The sequence below is a fragment of the Monodelphis domestica genome, chromosome 1, assembly GCF_027887165.1.
Source record: "Monodelphis domestica isolate mMonDom1 chromosome 1, mMonDom1.pri, whole genome shotgun sequence".
NCBI lineage: Eukaryota > Metazoa > Chordata > Mammalia > Didelphimorphia > Didelphidae > Monodelphis > Monodelphis domestica.
In genome coordinates, this window is record NC_077227.1 from 24518544 (window position 1) to 24538705 (window position 20162).

Sequence of the window (20162 nt, forward strand, 5' to 3'; positions counted from 1 at the left end):
GAGACAGATGAGCTCCCCACACGCCCCTCAAAGGCACTGGAGAGCCGAAGCACCCCCTGCCCACACACATGCCTCCCCTCCTGAGCAGGGAGATTGTTGAGCTGGATCCAGGTCATGGTGTCTGAAGAATTTCCCCCCTAGTGCCAGGAAGGGCATCTCCCAGCGTCCGTGGACAAGCATTTTTCAATTGCCCTTTCTTCAACAGGCACAGTGCTAGGCCCAGTGACAGAGAGAGTGAATGGGAAAATCACTTCCCTCCTAGTGCCTAGATCCTGTTGGAGGAGGCAGCACACACAAGCAGATGTGGTAGATCCCTCTATCCCTCCCCCCACCCCCCATCAGTCACCAGCAAGCAGGGTTGGATGAGATGTCACATTTATCCTCTGTTTCTCCCATTTCCCACAAACATAGTTATTAACTGGGGCCTTTAGAGAAGAGTTTGTGCTGTGTCAGAAGAGATGGCAGCTCTTTGGAGAAGGAAGGAGATGAATGGTTCATAGACATGATGGCCATTTTCCAGCATCTTAATGACTTCCATACAGAAGGAGAAATAGATTGGCTCCATGTTGTCCCAAAGGGCCAAACCAGAGCCAGTTGATATATTTCCACTGAACACAAGAAATACTTTTCTAATAGTTACATTAGAACTCTCCAGCCATGAGCAGTGCTTCTCTTAAAGCAGTGAGCTCCCTGTCGCTGGAGGAATTCAAGCCAAGAAGGTGATCTGCCAGGGATGCCAGGACAGTATTCCTTTGGGCAGAAATGAATGAATGAGTTCATGAATGAACTAACTTTTGTTTTGTGCTTACTATGTGCAAGGCCTTAGTGGGAGATCCAAAGAGAAAAGGAAGCCTGGCTTGTTCCCCAGGAGCTCCTGTTCTAGTGGAGAGAGACACTTGTCTAGGGAAGGTTCAGATGTCTGCTCCACCAGGAAAGCCAGACTCATTTCTGACTTAGAACTATTGGACAGAACCTGCAGCTTGGCTGAGGATCCCGGGTCCTTGGGGAGATGGTGGTAGTTTAAACCATCTGTCCAATGGCGCCTCAGGGGGCCTGGTTGGGCCTCAGTGTGGCTAGCTGCCCCATGAGTGACCATGGTGGCATTTGGTGGGGGTGAAGGGGTCCACAAAACTTTCTTCTGTGGTCAATGGCTGCAAGGGCCGAGCTAGAAGCATGATCAGGGCACCAAAGGAACTTCCATGGTCCCTTTTAACATTAACATTCCATTGATTCTTTATGCCTGCCACATATGGATATGAGTTTATCTGCTTCTTATGGTGGGGGACTGAAGACCCTTTAGATGATAGAATTTTTGTTGAACTAGTCAATTAAGCTTGGCTCATTTCTAGAACTATTGAATGTTTTCAAATTAGATATTAATCTCATATGTAACAGAAGCCTGTAAATTCTGAACTAGATAGGATTAAATAGTTATTCTCAAAGCTTGATCACCTACAATGCCTGGGAGGCATTCCCTCCTAATCTGTCTCCTAGATTCCTTCTCAACCTGTTAGGCTCAAGCTCCATCTCCTGCATTTAGCCTTTCCTTATTTCTCCAATAACTAGTATTCTCCCTCCTAAACTACCTTCCATTTGGTGTCTTTGAACAGATTTACATTCACTTTATGTTGTATGTTTTTATATACTTGTTATTTCTGTTATCTGATTAGAAGTTCATTACAAATAGATATTAATTTTTGTAGTTGAATCCCCAAAGCCTAGTCCTCAGAAACAATGAAAACTCTCTGACTGATTAATTGGCAATTTATATTTTGGTAAATATTCATCCATTTCACCTGGATTGTCATATTTCTTGTCATATAATTGGGCAAAATAGCTCTTAATAATTGCCCTAATTTCCTCTTCATTGGAGGTGATATTGCCCTTTTCATTTTTGATACTTTAATTTGATTCTCTTTTTTCTTTTTTTAATTAGATTAACCAATGCTTTATTTGTTTTTCCAAAAAAACCAACTCCTAGTCTTATTTATTAGTTCAATAGTCCTTTTACTTTCAATTTTATTAATTTCTCCTTTAATTTTTATGATTTCCCACTTAGTTTTTATCTGGGGTTTTTTAATTTGATATTTTTCTAGTTTTTAAGTTGTATGCCCAATTCTGATTAATTAATTGGATGTTGAATGTCTTATACACCAATCAGAACTAAAGTGTTCATATGGATGACTGTTCTGCTCTACAGCCTTGGAAAGAACTTAATAGGAAGAGACCATTGGATAGCATTCTTTTTTTTTTTAATAAACATTTTATTTGGTCATTTCCAAACATTATTCATTGGAAGCAAAAATCATTTTCTTTTCCTCCGCCCGACGCATGATTCCACTGGATATCACATGTGTCCTTGATTCAAACCCATTTCCGTGTTGTTGGTATTTGCATTAGGGTGTTCATTTAGAATCTCTCCTCAGTCATATCCCCTCAACCCCTGTAGTCAAGCAGTTGCTTTTCCTCGATGTTTTTACTCTCACAGTTTATCCTCTGCTTATGGATAGTGTTTTTTAGATCCCTGCAGATTGTTCAGGGACATTGCATTGACACTAATGGAGAAGTCTATTACCATCGATTGTACCACAGTGTATCGGTCTCTGTATAATGTTTTCCTGGTTCTGCTCCTTTCACTCTGCATCACTTCCTGGAGGTCGTTCCAGTCTCTATGGAATTCCTCCACTTTATTATTCCTTTGAGCACAATAGTATTCCATCACCAACATATGCCACAATTTGTTCAGCCATTCCCCAATGGAAGGGCATCCCCTCATTTCCCAATTTTTGGCCACCACAAAGAGCGCAGCTATGAATATTCTTGTACAAGTCTTTTTCCTTATGATCTCTTTGGGGTACAAACCCAGCAGTGCTATGGCTGGATCAAAGGTCAGGCAGTCTTTTGGATAGCATTCTTTACTGTTAATAAAAGGAGATTGTTGAGAAAGCAATGGAAAGAGACAGTCATGGTGTAGTTAGAAATATTTACCCTAAAGGTCATAGCCTTAGCAAATAGCCATTTGTTGTTTATGAGACGCTGGCTGATCTGGGAGATGCAATACCCAGCTTGGAGGCAAGAAGACCTAGGATCATGTATCTCCTCAAACCCAGGGCCACTTGCTGCAAGATGGGGATTGCAGCAGGAATATCTGTCTCAGAATTCTATTTAGGATTCTATGGGCCATTCACCAAGCAGAGAAAATAATTCTTTTTTGTATTTGAATAAAAGCATTCTTATATTGCCTACTACAATCTAGAACCTCGGAAAGCTTCCTTAGTACAGCACTCAACAGCAGATGAATAGCAATACAGTTGATGGTGTGCTGCCTCCTGTTCCCTCACAATCTTCATCTCTTTTACTATTATTATCTGCACATTACCTTTGGTCTCTGTGACCCCCATGGAACTTCTTGAGCAGCAGAACATTTTATAGTGGTTACATTCACTTTTACTTACTCAGAATATTTTATTTTGAAGTACATTGATTAGACCATTAGAATGAGATTATTTCATACTTTGCCTCCCCAGGACTAAGCACAGAGCCTGGCACATAGTAGGCAATTAAGCAATATTTGTGGTTGGTTGGCTCAAGACTTTCTCAGTCTGGATTGACAACCAAAAATAACCTCTACTTTGTGAGTGTTCCAGGCATTTTAATAAAACAGAAAAATACCTAATGTTGTGAAAGGCCCCATAGTGTTCATATGGATGGCTCTTCTCTCTAAAGCCTTAGAAAGGACCTTAGAGAAAGAAACTATTGAATAACATTTTTTACTGTGGTAAAAAGGAGTGTTGAGAAAACAACAAAGAAGAATCTGGTCAGAATTTTGTTGCTGTGGTCAGAAATGTTTGCACTAAAGGTCAAAAGCTTGAGGATATGTGAATCCAGTTTGATGACACTGACAAGTAGAGTGGTTGGATCAATTCACAACTCCACCAGCAATGCATTAATGTCTGGACTTTGCTGCATCCCTGCAGGGTAAACTCTAGTGTTACTTTCAGAGAGCTATCAGATTTTAAAATCTTAATGTTTTGTTGACCTAGATAATTTAGCATATCCCTTAAAACTTCCCAAAAGACAAATGAGTGTCCTTAATTGGATTCACTACCTTTTGTGTTTTAATGTTGTGCCTTTTAAAAGGAAGAGATGTCTCTTGTTAGTTTTTGAAATAAGGAAAAAATTTACAAAAGTAGACTATTGGTATCCCTGTCTGAATTTAGAAACCATGCTGATAGTACTCAATGGCAATTATTATTAGAATATTAAATTTAAAATTCTGATTTCACTGTTTTACAAAGAAGCCATAATTTTCATAATAGTACTTTGGTTTAATCAATTAATAAGCCCTCTGCAATCAACTAGCTTTGGACTTAGGGAACATTGTGAATTTAAAGGTTCAAATCTGGATGGCCTATTTTGTTCTTGTAAATGAGAGACTTTTATAGTAATTTAATTTTTAATAAGATGTTAAAATAAGAATTTTAGTGTATTGGGGTCAAATGAGATAACATTTAAAGCACTTTAACACAACCTAAAGCACTCTATGAATGGTGGCTGCCATGATTAATATAGCTAATTTGATAGCCATATTGTAAACATGCAAATGAACAGTTCTTCACACAGTAACTTCATGGCCTGAATATGTTTTTAAAATTTATAAATACCTAGAAGCTGTCAGCCCCATTGCTGGTCTACAAAGGTCAAGATTTCCCACATAAACTTGATTGGTCATCTGGTACAGATTACAAAAATCATGGGAAAAGAAGTAGATATAATGTCCTGGACCCTTCTCTCTTAGACAATAAATGTCAGTCCCCATGGAGATCCATGAGATCAGGATGGACACTCCCTTCAGTGATGCCCCTCCCTTTGCCCTCACTTTTTTTTTAAACCCTTACCTTCCTTCTTAGAATCAATACCGTGTATTGGTTCTAAGGCAGAAGAGCAGTCAGGGCTAGGCAATGGGGGTTAAGTGACTTGCCCAGGGTCACACAGCTAGGAATATCTGAGGCCATATTTGAACCTAGAACCTCCCATTTCTAGGCCCGGCTCTCAATCCACTTGCCCTCACTTCTGAAGACTGCCTCCCTAACCTTCCTCTTATACCCATTACTCTGGGCCTATCAGAAGAATCTGGGTACTCCTCATTCCACAATGCCATTACCAGACTTGCCTTGCCTCATTATTTAAGTAGTCTTACTTTTTTTGAAAACTATCCAATTAAGTTTCCATCTGTTCAAAATTATAGTAGCTATCATATGTCAACTCCTAAGTTGTTCTCTTTCCCTTTTTCAGGGGGTGAGCACCTGGCTCACGTCCTTCCTCTTCTTTCCAACTCCTGCCCTTATTCTAGGGATCTATATGTGGTGTCTCCCTTAAAATCCTTCGCCTCCTTTTTTCTTCAGTCCTTCAAGACCCATGATCTGTTGAAGCCACTTATAGGGATGATCATGCACCAAATCTTGCCATTGCCCACAAATGTTCCACTTCCCTAATTAGAAACCTTGACATTTTCCTATCTGATCATCATCTCTCATGGCACCTCTTATGCTTTCCCCCTCCTAAACCAGTTTTTCACCTTCTTCACCCCCTCCACCTCTCTGTTTTCTGGGGCCATCATTGTTTGCTATGACTCAGGAGCAGGATTTAAACTCAAATTTGAACTCCAAAGACCAGCCAGCATTCTATTCCCCAAAACTACATGTGCAGCCTGTTTGGACCTATCATGCTTCCTCCTTTCCCCCTTCTCCCCCCCCCCCCCCCAATTTTTGACAATTTTGATTTTCCTGAGATTGTAGTGGCTCAGGATTGGCAACCAGGTCATATCACTGGTAGAGCATTGTGGTTGAGATGGGATCCAAGTTGCTCTCCTCTGCTGACTCAGTTCTTGGTCCACCCCATTGTCTTTCAACTCTAGATTTTAAAGAACCAGCCCCTGGTTTGACCAGTAACTACTTTCAGCCACTTTGTTTTCACAATGTGAATGGGTACTTAGACTGATCTTATATCCTTTACTGAGTATTTCAGGTTGAACCCCATTTGGCATTTCTGAGAATTAGAAAGCTGAAATCTTAAGTTTGTTTTCTGGTCTTGAGAAAGGAGGTAATTTGGAAGACTCTGGAATTATGAAAGAGTCTAAGCAGTGATGGTGAACTTTTTAGAGTGATAGGCCCTGTCCCCACCCCCAGATTGCATGCCAGCCTCTTCCACACACACCTGCCCGGGTTGCCCTGCCCCCCCCCCCTTTCCCTACAGAGGGGAGGAAGTACTCCCATTAGGCTTCTGGGTGGAGGGGCGGGGGATGTGGGAAATGTCATCAGGCACAGCTGAGGGGAAGAGAGTGGCTGAGTGCCCACAGAGAGCACTCTGGGTGTCATCTTTGGCACCCGTGCCATAGGTTTGCCATCACTGGTCTGGCATTTTGGATGAGGAGTGATTTGGGAAAATCTGAAGAGAAGCTAAAGGCCCCAAGATGGGAGAACAGAAGCACTAATTGAAGGATTCGAAAGGTAGAAGTGGAAGGAGTAAGAGAAGGGAGAAACTTTTGGTTATGGCTTTCATATGGGGTTGAGCTATAAAACAAAAGTAAAAAAAGTTAAAACATTGGTGTTCGGATCCCACACAGAAAGATCAGCACAGCAAGACAGCTAAGCTAAACCTGCAAAAAATGCAAAGATTCAGCCCCACTCCTAGAAAATTGGAAGTAGGGGGAGAAATTTGTCTTGGAGGCTAACGGGTTATTTTTGTGGTTCTGGCATGACCTCTGACCGCCATTTATGACCAAAGGGCACACTGATCTCCATCTCGAAGAAGTTGAAGGACCTCACTGAAAAGTGGGAGTCATTCTTTGAAAAGAGCAGGATAGGATTGGAAGAGACGTTAGGAAGTACTGACAGGCGTCAGAGAACGTTGGTCACCCCAAGGAAGTGGGGGAAATACTTGGAGCTAAGACGTGAACTTAAGCCCCTCCCTGCCTGCTCTGAAGAGACCATGACCCCTTAGCCTCTTGGAGTGAGGAGGTCAATCTGCAGTGGCTGTCAGGAGACAGACCTAGGACATGGCGGAGAGCAGGAAAGGTTCCCCTCTTCCAGGACTGTCTTCAGGGTACCAAGAATCTCCCTGCAGTTGCCTTAGTAGATGAGGGCTACCCCTTTCTGCCCATTGTTTGAGGGACCAATGATACTACCAGAAGGAAGTTAAGTGTTTTCCAAGACTTGGCAAGTCTAGGGCACAGCTGAGATTTGTTAATCACTGAAACCTCTTATAAGTTTGAGCCATTACGGTCATTTAAAATTGGGTCACCTCTTGAGTTGGGGCAGGTGAACATAGACCTCTTGGCCTTGAACCCTCCCCCTCATTTCATCGCTGGGCCCAGAGGTGCTTTTGCACACTAACTACTTCCAGGATCTAGGGAGCTAGTTAAAGTCCCTTAAAGCATTTCTTGCATTTAAAATAAGCTATAGAATAGGGATCAATAGGTATATGAATGTATCAGCTGCCCTCCCCCAGTGCAGACCATTGATAAATCCTATCTGGGAACTGCCCTCTCTCTTCTGACACCCTAAGATGCTGTGCTTTGACAACCACTGAGGTTAGTCACGCCGATGGTCATTTTTAAAGGTTATTCTTTGCTCTCCTAAACTTCTGTTAAGAATGAAACATTTTATTTTGGGAAAAGGTTTTCCACTTGAAGGGTCTGTTTTTAGGTTTCTTCCAAAGATCTGTGAATTTATTTTTATTTGTTTACTCAGATAAACTATTGGCTTTCCTCAATATTGTCCCTTCTTGAGGGTTTTTGTGGTCACATTGTTTGGCATAACATCTCACAGTACTTTGGAAGGGGAAATTCTTAAAAGAGAACTAAACTAAAAATATTTCATGTTTATTTCATTCATACATAATTGATGCATATAACCCTTTATAGTGGTGGAAGGAAAGGTATCCGCTTTATTGATGCTGTGCCTTTGGTAGGGCACCATCCCAGCTTTTTACATGCAAACTAAAAACCTTTTGAAAGCTGAGATGGTTAAGCAAGATACCTTATAGTTCTGGAACTTCCTGTTGAAACCTTAAGGTCCTTGCTGCTCATTCTCCCACATTCACACACCATGTCATTTGCCCAAGTGCTCTGCTCTGAATGTGGGACTCACTGACTCGATCAGCTCTAGTGACTTCCTGGTGCCTCCAGGATAAAGTGTAAACTTCTCTGTTTAGCTGGCAAAGCTTATAGAACCTGGACCCAGTGCACCTTTCTGACATGGCTACAGTATTCCTTAATCCAGCCCGACTGGCCTCTCACAATCCTTATTCCCTCAAACCAGGAATTCCCTTCAGCACAGATCCAATCTTATCAGGAAGCCTTTTCTCATCCACCCCCCAACTCCTAGTGCCTCATATCAAACCATAGGAGAGGAGTCTTTTGTGCCTGTTCACGTGTTAGCTTTGTATTTGCCAGCTCCACTTGGACATGAACTACTTCTGTCCCCTATTAGAATGGAAGCTCCCTTCGCTGCATACCTAGCACCAGTGCCTGGCACCTGAGCAGCTCTTAAGGAATACTTGTTGAGTGATGTGTCTCTGGACACATGTATATTCACTTAAACATATACATTTCTTCTTACCACAATAAAGAAGTGAACATCAGTTATGTCAGAAGACAGGTTAGGCAGCAAAGAAATTAACGGACAATTTCACTGGAGTTAGAAGCCCTGAGATGTGGTGGATAGAGCCGTGGCTGGTCTTGAAACCAAGAACATCTGGATTCCAATTTGGCTCTGACACCCATTTTTTTGCCACAATAAAGTCACTTAAGCTCCCTGTGTTTTAAGGATGAAGTTGACAAATATATGCTATTCATTTACTATGTACAAAGCACTTTACAAGGATACAGCTAGCCCTTGCCCCCAAGAAGCTTATGATATAGTAAATAGAAGACATGTACATAAATAACCATAATAAAAATCAGAACATGTTAAGTACATACAAGAGTTTGAATCGAGGTGAGTTTGCTAAATAAGGAATCTCAGTGACCAAATCATTGTTGGCATTTGTTATATAGTCAACCTATGAGATATATTGCCCCATGTGATCATTCTAAAGGTATTGAATAGAAAGACAGCCAGGGGGAAAAGTTCTCGACTCTTAGAACTCTAGTTCAGACATACAAGATGGCAGGGGATAGAGTTTTTGTGAGTCTTCTCTATTTGCAGTATTTGTAATTATTCAACCAAAACTTCCTACTAAACACCACGGATAGAAAGATCAAAATGAAACAGGTCCTTTCCTGAAGCAACTCCTCTTCTTTTGGGGAGACAACATATAGATGGAAGGGTGGGTGTCCTTGTTTTATTGTTGTAGTCTTACTAAATATTAACTGGAAAAACAAGGGTTGGTATGCATGCTGTTACCATTCACATTTTGTGTTCTCCCTTTTTCAAACCTGATAGGCCGTATCTAAAACCACAAAGAGGTACAAAGAGAAAGCCAAGTTCATTAAGTTAGGCCACAGCATAGAAATACAGTTCAGGCTCTTGTCCAGTCAAAGCAGAGCTGGGGTTCTGATATTCGAAGGTATTCAGTAATTGGAAGGAAGGGTTAGCTGTCATTTGATAGCCAAAGGATATGGGAAAATTGGAGATAGGAGCTTTCTGATTATGGCACCTTCTATCTGCCTAGAGAATTCTTAAAATTAGATTTGCTTTGGTCACTAAAATCTGCCTATTTCTTTCCTACTGACTTTTTTTAAAATTGTGAGAAGCTAACAACATATAAGCTTGTCTTATGTCAGAAGAGAGGTAAGACAGCAATGAGTAGAAATGTAATGGAAAATTGCATTGGACTTGGAGGCCCTGAAATGTGGTGGATAGATCCATAGATCCATGACTGGACTTGAAATCAAGAACACTTGGATTCCCTTTGTGCCTCTGACACCAACTTTTTCCCCACAATCAAGTCACTTAAGGTCCCTAAGCCTCAGCTAACACATATTGATTAAATGCCTACTGTGGGCAGGCACCAAACAAGACCAATTTACACAGTTATAGGCCTTGTTTGGATCTGCTTTGGTGGGGGAAATTTTTATGTGGGTCCAATAAGCCTCTAGACCTCCAACCTCTTTGTTCCCAGAACTTCCCATCACTATCTCTTAGATAGTTAAACTAGACATCCAAGCCGGCCTCCCCGTGGCCCCGCTTTAGTTCTTGAAGCTTTTCCCGGTTGGGCTGACAAGTCCATGGCTCCCTATAGCAGTGGTCCAAGTGAAGGTAGTGCTGGACACTGGGCCCACTCCGTCCTCAGTAGAGATGCCATTGGAGCCCCTCGGACAACAGGCTCTGCCAGCACTTCCCCCTGCCCAGCCCCAGGACGTGAAGGGCTGCTTCCTTCTTGTCTCTTGCCCCTATCGTGGAGCCAAACTTTATGTGCTTTAAACTTTGCACATTGCTTTCCATATATTATCCTGTTCAATCTTCACTAATACCCTAAGGTAAGATTAAGAATGGGGAAACTGTCTTTAGATTTTACAATTGATGAGAGAAGAGTGAGATCACTCCTAAAGAAAGGATTACTACTCTATAGCCTCCACTTAACTGGCTCTTGGCCTATACTGGACCACAGTAGTGCCAGCAGGCCTCAGTCTGCCCCAACACAGAAGTAGAAGAGAGTGAAATCCACTTGGACCTCAGTTTATCTAACTCTCTCTGCCCACTGACTCTCACACATCCTCTTTCCTCCTTTGTGAGAGTGCCCAGGGGGCTGCTGAGGGGACACTGGCCTGCCTCCTGCCTCTTTGTCCCCTGCCCCAATTGCTGGCTGTCCCGCCAACCACAGGGGCCACCAAAGTTTCGAGTCTCTCTTCAGGATCTAAGTCCCCTCAATAACTTCCTTCACATCCCTAAGTTGTTCTCACCACTTCATAGATGAGGAAGCCAAGGCTGAGAACCATTTGGTTTCTTGTCCAGGGCCTCCTAGCGTGTAAGACTTTGAGCCAGGATTCGGATTCAGCTCCCTCCAACTGCTGGGCCAGGACTCTCCCCGCTGTGCCACCAGCCTGTCTTTGGAGCTTCCACACTGAGAAAATCGTTATTTCCTCAGTGAAAAGCACACATTTCAGTAAACTGATGGAAGTGGCTGGTTGTCCTTCATTTTTTAGGGGAACATTAAGAGAGCAAGTTAGCTCATTAGTGCCCAGTGAAATTCACTGGAGATTATTGGGAGGATAATCAATGGAGCGGTGATCACAGAAAAGGATTCAGCAATTACAAAGAAGCTTTGTCCACCACAAAGCCGGCCATACCAAGCTTGTTGCCTTTTGCCACAGACACATCCTTAGGAAATGCCGAGAATCCTGGAGCAGGAGCGGCTTTGAGGTATCTGAAAGGCTTGGGCAGGCGGATGCCAGGAAATCTGAGGTGACCCTGGGCTGCAGGAAGAGGGCACGACTTGCAGAGGACAAGGTGATGGGCCAGCGGGGCTCGGCCCTCACACCACCTCCTCCAGAGACCCGGGCTCCACATGGGTCAGTTGGAGAGCCATCAGAGGAAGGGCATCCCAGCGGAGTGTGTGGGGGAACAGCCAAGGACAGAGAATAAGACTAGAGAGGGACAGAAGAGCTGGATACAAGCAACCAGATGAGTTCTGTTTGGCCCCCAATATGTAGAACTAGATACAATTGGAGCTCCCAGAAATTTTGCCAAAAAAGACAGATTTAAAGCTAATATCTAAGGAAAACTTAAAACGACTCTGGGCTGGACTGGGCTCTCTGGACAGGTGAAAAGTTCCCCTTGTTGAACAAGCGTCCAAAGCACCTCTCAGGGATGCTGTGGGGGAGTCTGCCAAGGACCCCTTGATTTCTCTGGAAGTCTGGGGTTCAGCTAGTCTGGCAGATGGAGAAGGAGGCCTGTTAACTGTGGGCCATATGGCAGACCGAGGAGCTCTGGGAAGGGAGTGGAACCACGGATTCACCAATGGAGCCCTCAGAGCGTGTCTCCCATCACCACTGAAGCCCCAGTCAGGCTCCCTCCACCCTAAGCTCCAGGAGACACCTCTGACCAGTGATGGCGAGCCTTTTAGAGGCCAAGTGCCCAGCCTGCCCCCTCACATCCCCCTGAACAGGGCAAGGAGAAGACACTGCCATTGGACTGTTGGGCAGAGGGGTGGGAGATGGGAGAAAAGTCCTCAGGCAAGTGTGGAGAGGGGGAGTTTCACCCACATGGCCCTGGCTGTTTCATGGCTGAGTCCCCTTGCAGTGGGAGTGCTCACAGTGTGCCACGCACTGTGCTTTCCAACAATCTCATTTGATCCTAACAATAATAATAATATGGCCCCTACTGTGTGCCACCTGGGGCAGCAAGGTGGTACAGTAGAGAGAGCATCAGGCCTGCAGCCAGGGAGATCTGAGTTCAAAATTTGTCTTCAGACACTTCTTGGCTGAGTGACCCTGGGCAAGTCACTTAACCCCCATTGCCTAGCCCTTCCCCCTCTTGGAACTAACAGGCGGTGTTGACTATAAGAGAGAAGATCAGGGTTTCAGAGTAAATATTAGCCACTATTTCTATCTTCCCTCTGGGCCTAAGAACCTGGGATCTCTTCTCATCTTTCCCCAGGGGGGCCTCCTGGAGGCAGACATCCTCAGAGTGGCTCTACAGGCCTCTGCTTTGGAGTGTCTGGGCAAGCCACCTGAGCCGATTTTCTGCCCTTTTTCCAAAGCTTTCCCAAGCGAGGTCCTGCCTGGGACTCACAGAGCTCCAGAGGTTCCCCTTCCATCGGAACTAGGAATCGGTGTGCGCTGACTTGAGGAAGGCCCAGCCTGGACTGCGAGCCTGTGGAAGAAGGCTTTTCATTGCCGCTTGGGCTCACCCAGTGGCGTTCCCAGGCTGGGATGCTGGAGGAGAGACCATCGGGAGAGCGTGGGCCAGCAGGACCATCTCAGACGCCATCGTGGAGCTCAGGCGGGGAGCCTGAGAGACCTGGCAATGGCGTCGGGCCCATCCTGCTTCCAGAGCCGCCAGGGGCCACCCTGGAGCCCTGGGAACAGCAGAGCCCAGTCTCTGCTCTCCTCACCTGTGCATTTGCTGCCTACCCGGAACACCAGCCCTTCTCACCTCTTCGCTTCTGCTCCCATCTTATGCAGAAGGGCTTTCTCATCCCCCCCTGTTCGAGGTGCCTCACCTCCATCTCCCCAAAGCTCAGCTCTTCTGGCCTGGAATAAGTGCTTTGTGAGCGATGGAGCAGGCTTGGAATCAGAGCTTTCAACCCCAAGCTGTCCCTGCACCCTGGGGAGCCAAGGCGACCTTCTGACTCTGGCCTTCTAGGCTCAGAGCCCGCCTTCCTCCACCCCCAAGAGTCTGTATTTCAGCCTTGCCCTCCCATATCCCAGTAGAGTCGGCCCTGAGCATTTGGTAGATGTTTAATGAAGACAGGTTTCTCGGTTTTTCCTTTTAATTTTTTGATTTTAAAACATTTGCTTGTCAGAACCTCAATCTGAAGTTGCCTTTTGCTAGCCCTCCCTGCTTCGTCACTAGAGGGAGGGTTAGGGTTAGGTGAGGAGAGAGGAGAGGCCCAGGAGGCCTTCACAGGAAGGCCCAGCATCAGTCATTAAAGACCCTGAGGAAGAGAGGGCCACTGAGGAGCTGATCCTGAGAGGCCCGGCCCGGCCTCCTGTCTCCTGGGGGAGGGGCTTGGGGACCTGCAGATTCTCCCCAGAGATGCTCCGTGGGGGGCCTGGGGGGCCTTCCCAGCCATGTGACCTTGGCACAGTCATGTGAGCTTCTGTCCCTCACTCCCTGCTGTGGGGACAAGAAGAAAACCACCCTGTAACAAAGGGACAGTCAAAGGGCACCTCCTGGGCCGCATCCAGAAATGGCTATGTTGCATTCGGAACCCCAGTAGCTAGCTGTGTGGCCCTGTGCCTAGCCATAAGCTCTTCTGCCTTGGAACCCAGCTGGTCCCCGTATCGTTCGGCGAAAAACAAAAATATCCTCATACAGGTTTGAAGGAACTGAAGAATAAAGTTTCTGCTTAGTAAGGGGCGGTTAAGTCCAGAAGATGTGGCCCCCAAAGACTTCCCTAAGGAGAAGTCCCCACCGCCATGGGCAGAAAGTTCCCTTTTCTGGGCTCAGTTTGGTGGAAGGGGGCTTCTGAAATGGACTTGGGCGACCTGCCAGCCTCCACCCCAGCCCTCCTTCAGGGGCCTGAATAGCAGCAAGTCCAGAGAAACTCGGAAACAGCAGGTTTAAAAAGAGAAAGAAGAAAGCCAGCTCCATGGCATGACCCTGGGGAGCATTAATCCATTTTGATAGCCATATTCCTGACATGTGGAGAAAAAAGACAAAAAGATCCCAATGTGTAATTTGTGAAATTGTTATAAAATTAGTCATAGTTTCCGTGAATCCAAGGAAATAGTAGAGAGCTGAAACCCAAAAGGAAAAACCATCAAGTCTGAACTTTCCACATTTTGATCAAAATAATGCCCTATAATAGCACAACAGTATCATTTTTTGGTCATAGAAACCCAGAAAAATATCTCGTAAGGAGTCAAGAGGTGCACCAGTTACAGCTCGTGTGAAGAACTTGAGAAACACTTTTATTGTCACTCCCACATGGAGGAGATTGGCTCTGGTCTAGCCTACTACGCCCTGTCCACAGGCACGCTGCATGGAACTGCCCCAGGAGAGGGCCCCTCCAAGGGTCCTGGTCAGGCATGATGCTTGCAGTTCTTTAAAAAAAACCCAACCCTTACCTTCCATAGAAAATGAGTACCATGTTTGGTTCCAAGGCAGAAGAGCTTACAGCTAGGCATAGGACCACACAGCTAGCAGGAGAGCGACTCTTTTAAGATGCTTACATAGACAAACAAACAAAATAAAAATAAATAAGATACTTACACATATACAAGTTGGAGGAAGAAAATGTAAGTATAAGGAAGGCCACTGAAAATGGTATAGGCTGTGCCAAGTACAAATAAGTTCTGCCTTAAGACAGTAAATGAAAGCCAATTCAGAGAAGGAAGCCTTGGCTAGCCTGGAGGTGGGGGAAGTCTCTGAAAAAGCTTTCGTCGAAGAAGTGGGGGCTTAGACGGGGCTTTCTGACAAATCAGGTGAGACTTTATCCCTGGAGTGTTCAAGGAAAAGTGAATGGATCCACTTAGGCCGAGAGGGATTTCTTTGAAGGCCAGATGGGAAAGCTAGGAGCCAGGCAGGCTTGGAGTCTTGGACGACTGGCCAGGGAGGCTGAACTTGATATTATGGGAAGTGATCATTACATTGTAGGCCAAGTGGTGTTTGGGAAAATGGATTTCTAAGGATAGATGGACAGGGTCAGGTCTAGGTCTGAGCTGGGGTAGGAACAAGAATGAAAAGAAACAAATGTGTGATCCCTGCATCCCTCCATGCATGCTTCAGAAGAATTCCTAGGTAGGACTCTCCTTGTGAAAACAAAGCTCTCCCTGTGGATTAAGCTTTGTTATCCAGCACAAAAACAAGGACAGTATTCTCAAAAACGTGTTTCTAAGCCAATTTTTAAAAATGCATTTTCCCATAGAAAATAGGTAATAAAGTGTGCTTCGTTTCTTGTGTGAGCCCCCAAAACCCATTTAACTCCTCATGAAGCCGAATTTCTAGGGTTAGTGGTCCAGCATCCTTTAACCTCCCTTTGTAATGTGGCCTCTGGCTGGAATGTTTCAGCTCTTGGAATCCCTCCCTTTCAAGCTCCACTCCCAGGCCACCTTATCCAGAAGGCCTGGCCTGGTTCTCCCTCTGTTTCCCTCCTTTCTGTTGATTTGGTATCTGTTCTGTACTGTATCTCCATGTTTCTCACCCCTGGAGTATAAGCTCCTCTCCAGCATCTGGTGCATCACTGACTGCAGAAGTGGGACTCGGACTTGTTGGTTTCCTTGGGTGGGGGCAGGGAGGGGAGGACAGGCCAAGACAGATTGGTTGAATGTAACCAAAATGGAGAAATCTGGAGGGGGAACTGGTTTGTGGCCAAGAGTTCTGCATTTCCCTTTGAAAACCAAACTTGAGTAGGAGGTGCGCCATCTTCCTAAAAGTGGGAGCTTCTTGAGAGCTCCCTGTTCCTTCTGGAAGGGCTTACAGGAACTCAGAGAAATGGAAACAAGAGCACTACTGTCTGGCCTTCCTGTATTTCCACAGTCTTGAGAAAAGGACAAACAGGGTCGCATTAAAAATGACAAGCCCCACGTTGTTCTTCCTGTTACGGACATCCTGGCATTCAGTCTTTGCCCAGGGCCCAGTCTTAAAGAGATCTTTATACACGGCCCGCACAACCCCAGTGCCAGGTTATCACTGTGTGTGTAAGCCAAGGCTCACTCTCTCCATTGTGCCTCCTAAGACGTTACTGGGCCCCCTCCCCTAGAATTTTATTTTGACCTCTCCCCTTTTGGAAGGTATTCAGGGGATACAAGTTGATTTTGATATTTTAAGTAAAACATTGAGGAAGGCAATTCCACTTAAAAATCTAATCCAAATGAAAATATGTTCTAAGCCATACCACTATTGACCTGCATTAATAAATACTTAGAGTGATTATGTTTTTTACATTAATAATTATGAAAGCTAATATTTCTATAGTGGTTATTAAGTGCCAAGCACTATGTACATTTATTAGCTTATTTGATCCTCATGATGGCCCTGGGAGGGAGGTGCTCTCATTATCCCCATTTTGTAGTTTGTTAAATTTTATTGTGATTGGACTTAAATATATTAAATTGGTGGTCGCCAGGTATTTAATTTCTAAATCCCCAAATGAATTACTAAAGTAAATGGAATTTATAGTAGTTTATTTATAATAGAGGTAAGATATTAAGGAAGAGATAAGAGGGGGGAGGGAGGGAGAGAGAGAGAGAGAGAAAGAGAGAGAGAGAGAGAGAGAGAGAGAGAGAGAGAGAGAGAGAGAGAGAGAGAGAGAGTGAGCGTGAGCTCTGGCTGCCCCAGAGCCAGATAGAAATTCTAAGCTCCAGCCAGGGGAAAAGAGTCTCAAGATGATGAGCCTTTCTTGGAGGTTCACACCTCCAGAAAGGGCAAGGAACTAAGTCAGCCTGTCACTCACCAAGGTGACTGTCTAAAAGGAAAGCAGTCTGAGGTCTCCTGCACAAGCTCCTCCTGGGGTCCAGTTCCATAGCCAAGTGTCTTCACTCCAAGTCTGAGTGTCTGTCTTCCAGTCTCTCCTCAAGTGTCTGTCTTCCAGTCCAGCTTCTAGTGACTGATTCTTCCAGTCCAACTCCAAGTGACTAAATTCTCTATATTGATTGTTCCTTGTGTGCCTCTGTTTCCTCTATTTAAAGACCTTTTTCTCTTGTGTCACCTTCCCTAAATTTTTATGTCTACCAATCACAGCCGATGCTCCTATCCAGAACTGCCCACTCTTTCACATGTGGGTCACAGACCTCCCACTCAATGCATGAAAAGGGTGTTCACACCTTTTGTGGTTAGTTTGTACCTTTTTATAGTTAGTTCACACCTTCTTGTGGTTAAAATGGGTAGATCTACTTTAAATACTGAGTTAACACTTTGGGGATTAAAATCTAAATATAGACCGGGGATTACAATTTTATCTTCACTATCAAGGAAGAGCTAAGTATCTTCATTGTTATAATCAGGAGATAGCCAAATCCAATCTTCATAAGTTGAGGACACTGAGGCAAACAAGTTAAATGACTTGCCTCAGGGTCACATAGCTAGTAAGTATCTGAAGTCAGATTTGAATTCAGTTCTTCCTGGCTTTAGGCCCAGTGCTCTTACATTGGGCCACCTAGTTGCCTATTAGAAACTGGTTAAATGCTCTCTATTAGAAGATAATGTTTTGCTAATCAATGGTTTCAAAGTTTTAAGCATCATGATTTAAAAAAAAAAAGAAAAGGGAAAAAAAACCTAATCTGAGAAAACGAGATTTTTGAGGAATTCAGAAAGGAAGGCCAAGCAGAGAGTGAGGCAGAGGCCATGATGAGGGTGGTATAGGGAGGTCAGAAAGGGCTAGCTTTGGTACAAAGGGAGCTGTGTCTTTCCACCACAGATTTTAAAAACATAGATACTTTTGTCATAGAGTCCAGCCCCTGGGACATAACACATTGTCTAGTTATCTGGTCAGTCTAGACTCTGGTTACAATCAGTCTCTAAAGTGTTGAGATGTTAATCCTGACAAATCTGGTATTGAGCAGGGGCTCTTAATGAGATAGGCACCTAAAATAACAAGGTCATGAATAACAGGTTTGCCTCAACTTTGCCTTTTAAACAGTGATAGGCAACCTTTTGAGCTTGGTGTGTCAAAATTCACCAAAAAACCAAGTGTAACTCCGGTGGTGTGTCACTTCAAGAAAAAACTATAATTTTGCGATATTTATAGTTTAAATAACAAAAATGTATAATTATAATATATATCTGTATTTAATAAACCAAAAACTAATTATTTAACTTACCTACTTAGTGACTTCTTTGTTCATCTGTCAGTCTGTTTCTTTTGTTGGTCTTGATATTATTTAACTTGTTCGGGGGTGCCAAGAACTAAGACAAGTGAAGGGAATGGGGAATTCTTTAACTAACCTGCCTATTAGTGACTTTTTTGTTGCTGAATTTCATTGGCTAAATCTTCAGTTTAAGGTTGGTATTTTGTACACTTCAAGCCCAAGCAAATGCTACTAACTTCAACTGTCAATCTGTTTCTTTTGTTGGTTTTGATATGAGAGGCTGAGAATAAGGTCTCACAAAAGTACGTAGAAGGAAAAATTGTGAGTAAAGCCATTGCTATATTTTTCAGGGTGCTAAAAGTGTCTGGTAATCAGTTCCAGGAACTCCTCCATTATATGTGAGCCAGAACCCCACCCAGTCTTCTGCAGACCATGTGTGTGTGTGTGTGTGTGTGTGTGCGCGCGCGCGCGCGTGTGTGTGCACGCGCCAGAGCAGCAGCTGCCAGCTTATCTGCCCACATGTATACTCTTCCTACCCGCCCCCTGCAGGAGCCCCACATGCCCCAGCTGCCTGGCAAGCACCTCCTGCCCCCGCCCCCAAGGCCAGCATGTGGAGCTCCCCATCCCTCCGCAGCTGGGCCAGGGCATGGCCATGGCCACAGCTGTAGGCATGTGACTCATGCCCCAAGGCATGAGCCCTCTGTCATCAAAAATGGCTACGTGTGTCAGTGCTGACACACATGTCATATAGGTTTGCCATCACAGTTTTAGAAGAAACTTAAAATCAAATTTGCACTGACAAATACTATTATATATTTTTCACATCTCCAATGTAAAATTTTTCATTTCTTTTATATTAAATTTTATAAGATATTTAAATATTCTCTTATTGAAAAAGCTTAACTTGTTTTTAACACCTTTTACTTTTTTTCCAGGCTGATATTTGGAATGTTGTATCCTGCTTATTATTCATACAAAACTGTGAAAACAAAAAACGTTAAGGAATACGTAAGTCTGGCTTCTTTGTTTTATCCTGGTTATTATTTGGTTACAGGACTGTAATGACTACTTTTTAAAAATATTTTTTTCTTTTTCATCGATTACATGTAAAAACAATCAACATTCATTTGGCTGTTTTTGTTTTTGTTTTTTGAACTTAGAGTTCCAAATTCTCTCCCCGTCCTCCCTCCCCTCCCTTCTCCATAAGATGAGAGAAAGCAATATAATATAGATTCGTAATGACTCATCTTAGAGGATCTTACACAATAGTGTCATTGGTGTGAAATGTACCCTCTCTGCCAAGGGTGCTAGTTCCCTCAGTGGTGCCTTTTGAGCTGGCATGGCCAGCCTTCTGGTGAAGAGGCTGGGCCTTGGGTGGCAGAACTTCTGCCTGGCACCCTGCCTGTTCCTAAATCTCTAGAATTCAGCCCAGCTTTGCTGCTTTTCTTTTTTGCCTAAAAAATTAACATTTTAATTTTTTTCCAGATTACATGCCAATACAATTGTTAATGATCATTTTCTGACATTTTGTGATCCATGCTCTCTCCCTCCCTTCCCCTTCCCCAAGATGCCAGGTAATATGGCGCAGTTTGTACAGGTGTTATTATACAATATATTTTTCCATGTTCATCATTTGTGAAATAAGACACATTTGCTTTGCTTACACTATAGAAAATTTATGGAGGAATAATCTACTTTGGACTTTGTCAGTTCCTTATATGGCTATGGATATCTTTTTTGTCCT

General features: G+C 44.0%; 1 protein-coding gene across 2 annotated transcripts in view; it reads left to right on the top strand.

Annotated features, from left to right (window-relative positions):
- REEP3 (receptor accessory protein 3) overlaps positions 1 to 20162 on the top strand; it is a 75259-nt gene that overhangs the window by 6469 nt on the left and 48628 nt on the right. For both annotated transcript variants that reach the window (XM_056796043.1, XM_007478269.3), the window contains exon 2: positions 19354 to 19426. In XM_056796043.1, the coding sequence (XP_056652021.1) occupies positions 19354 to 19426 (73 nt within the window). The remainder of the gene's footprint in view (positions 1 to 19353; positions 19427 to 20162) is intronic.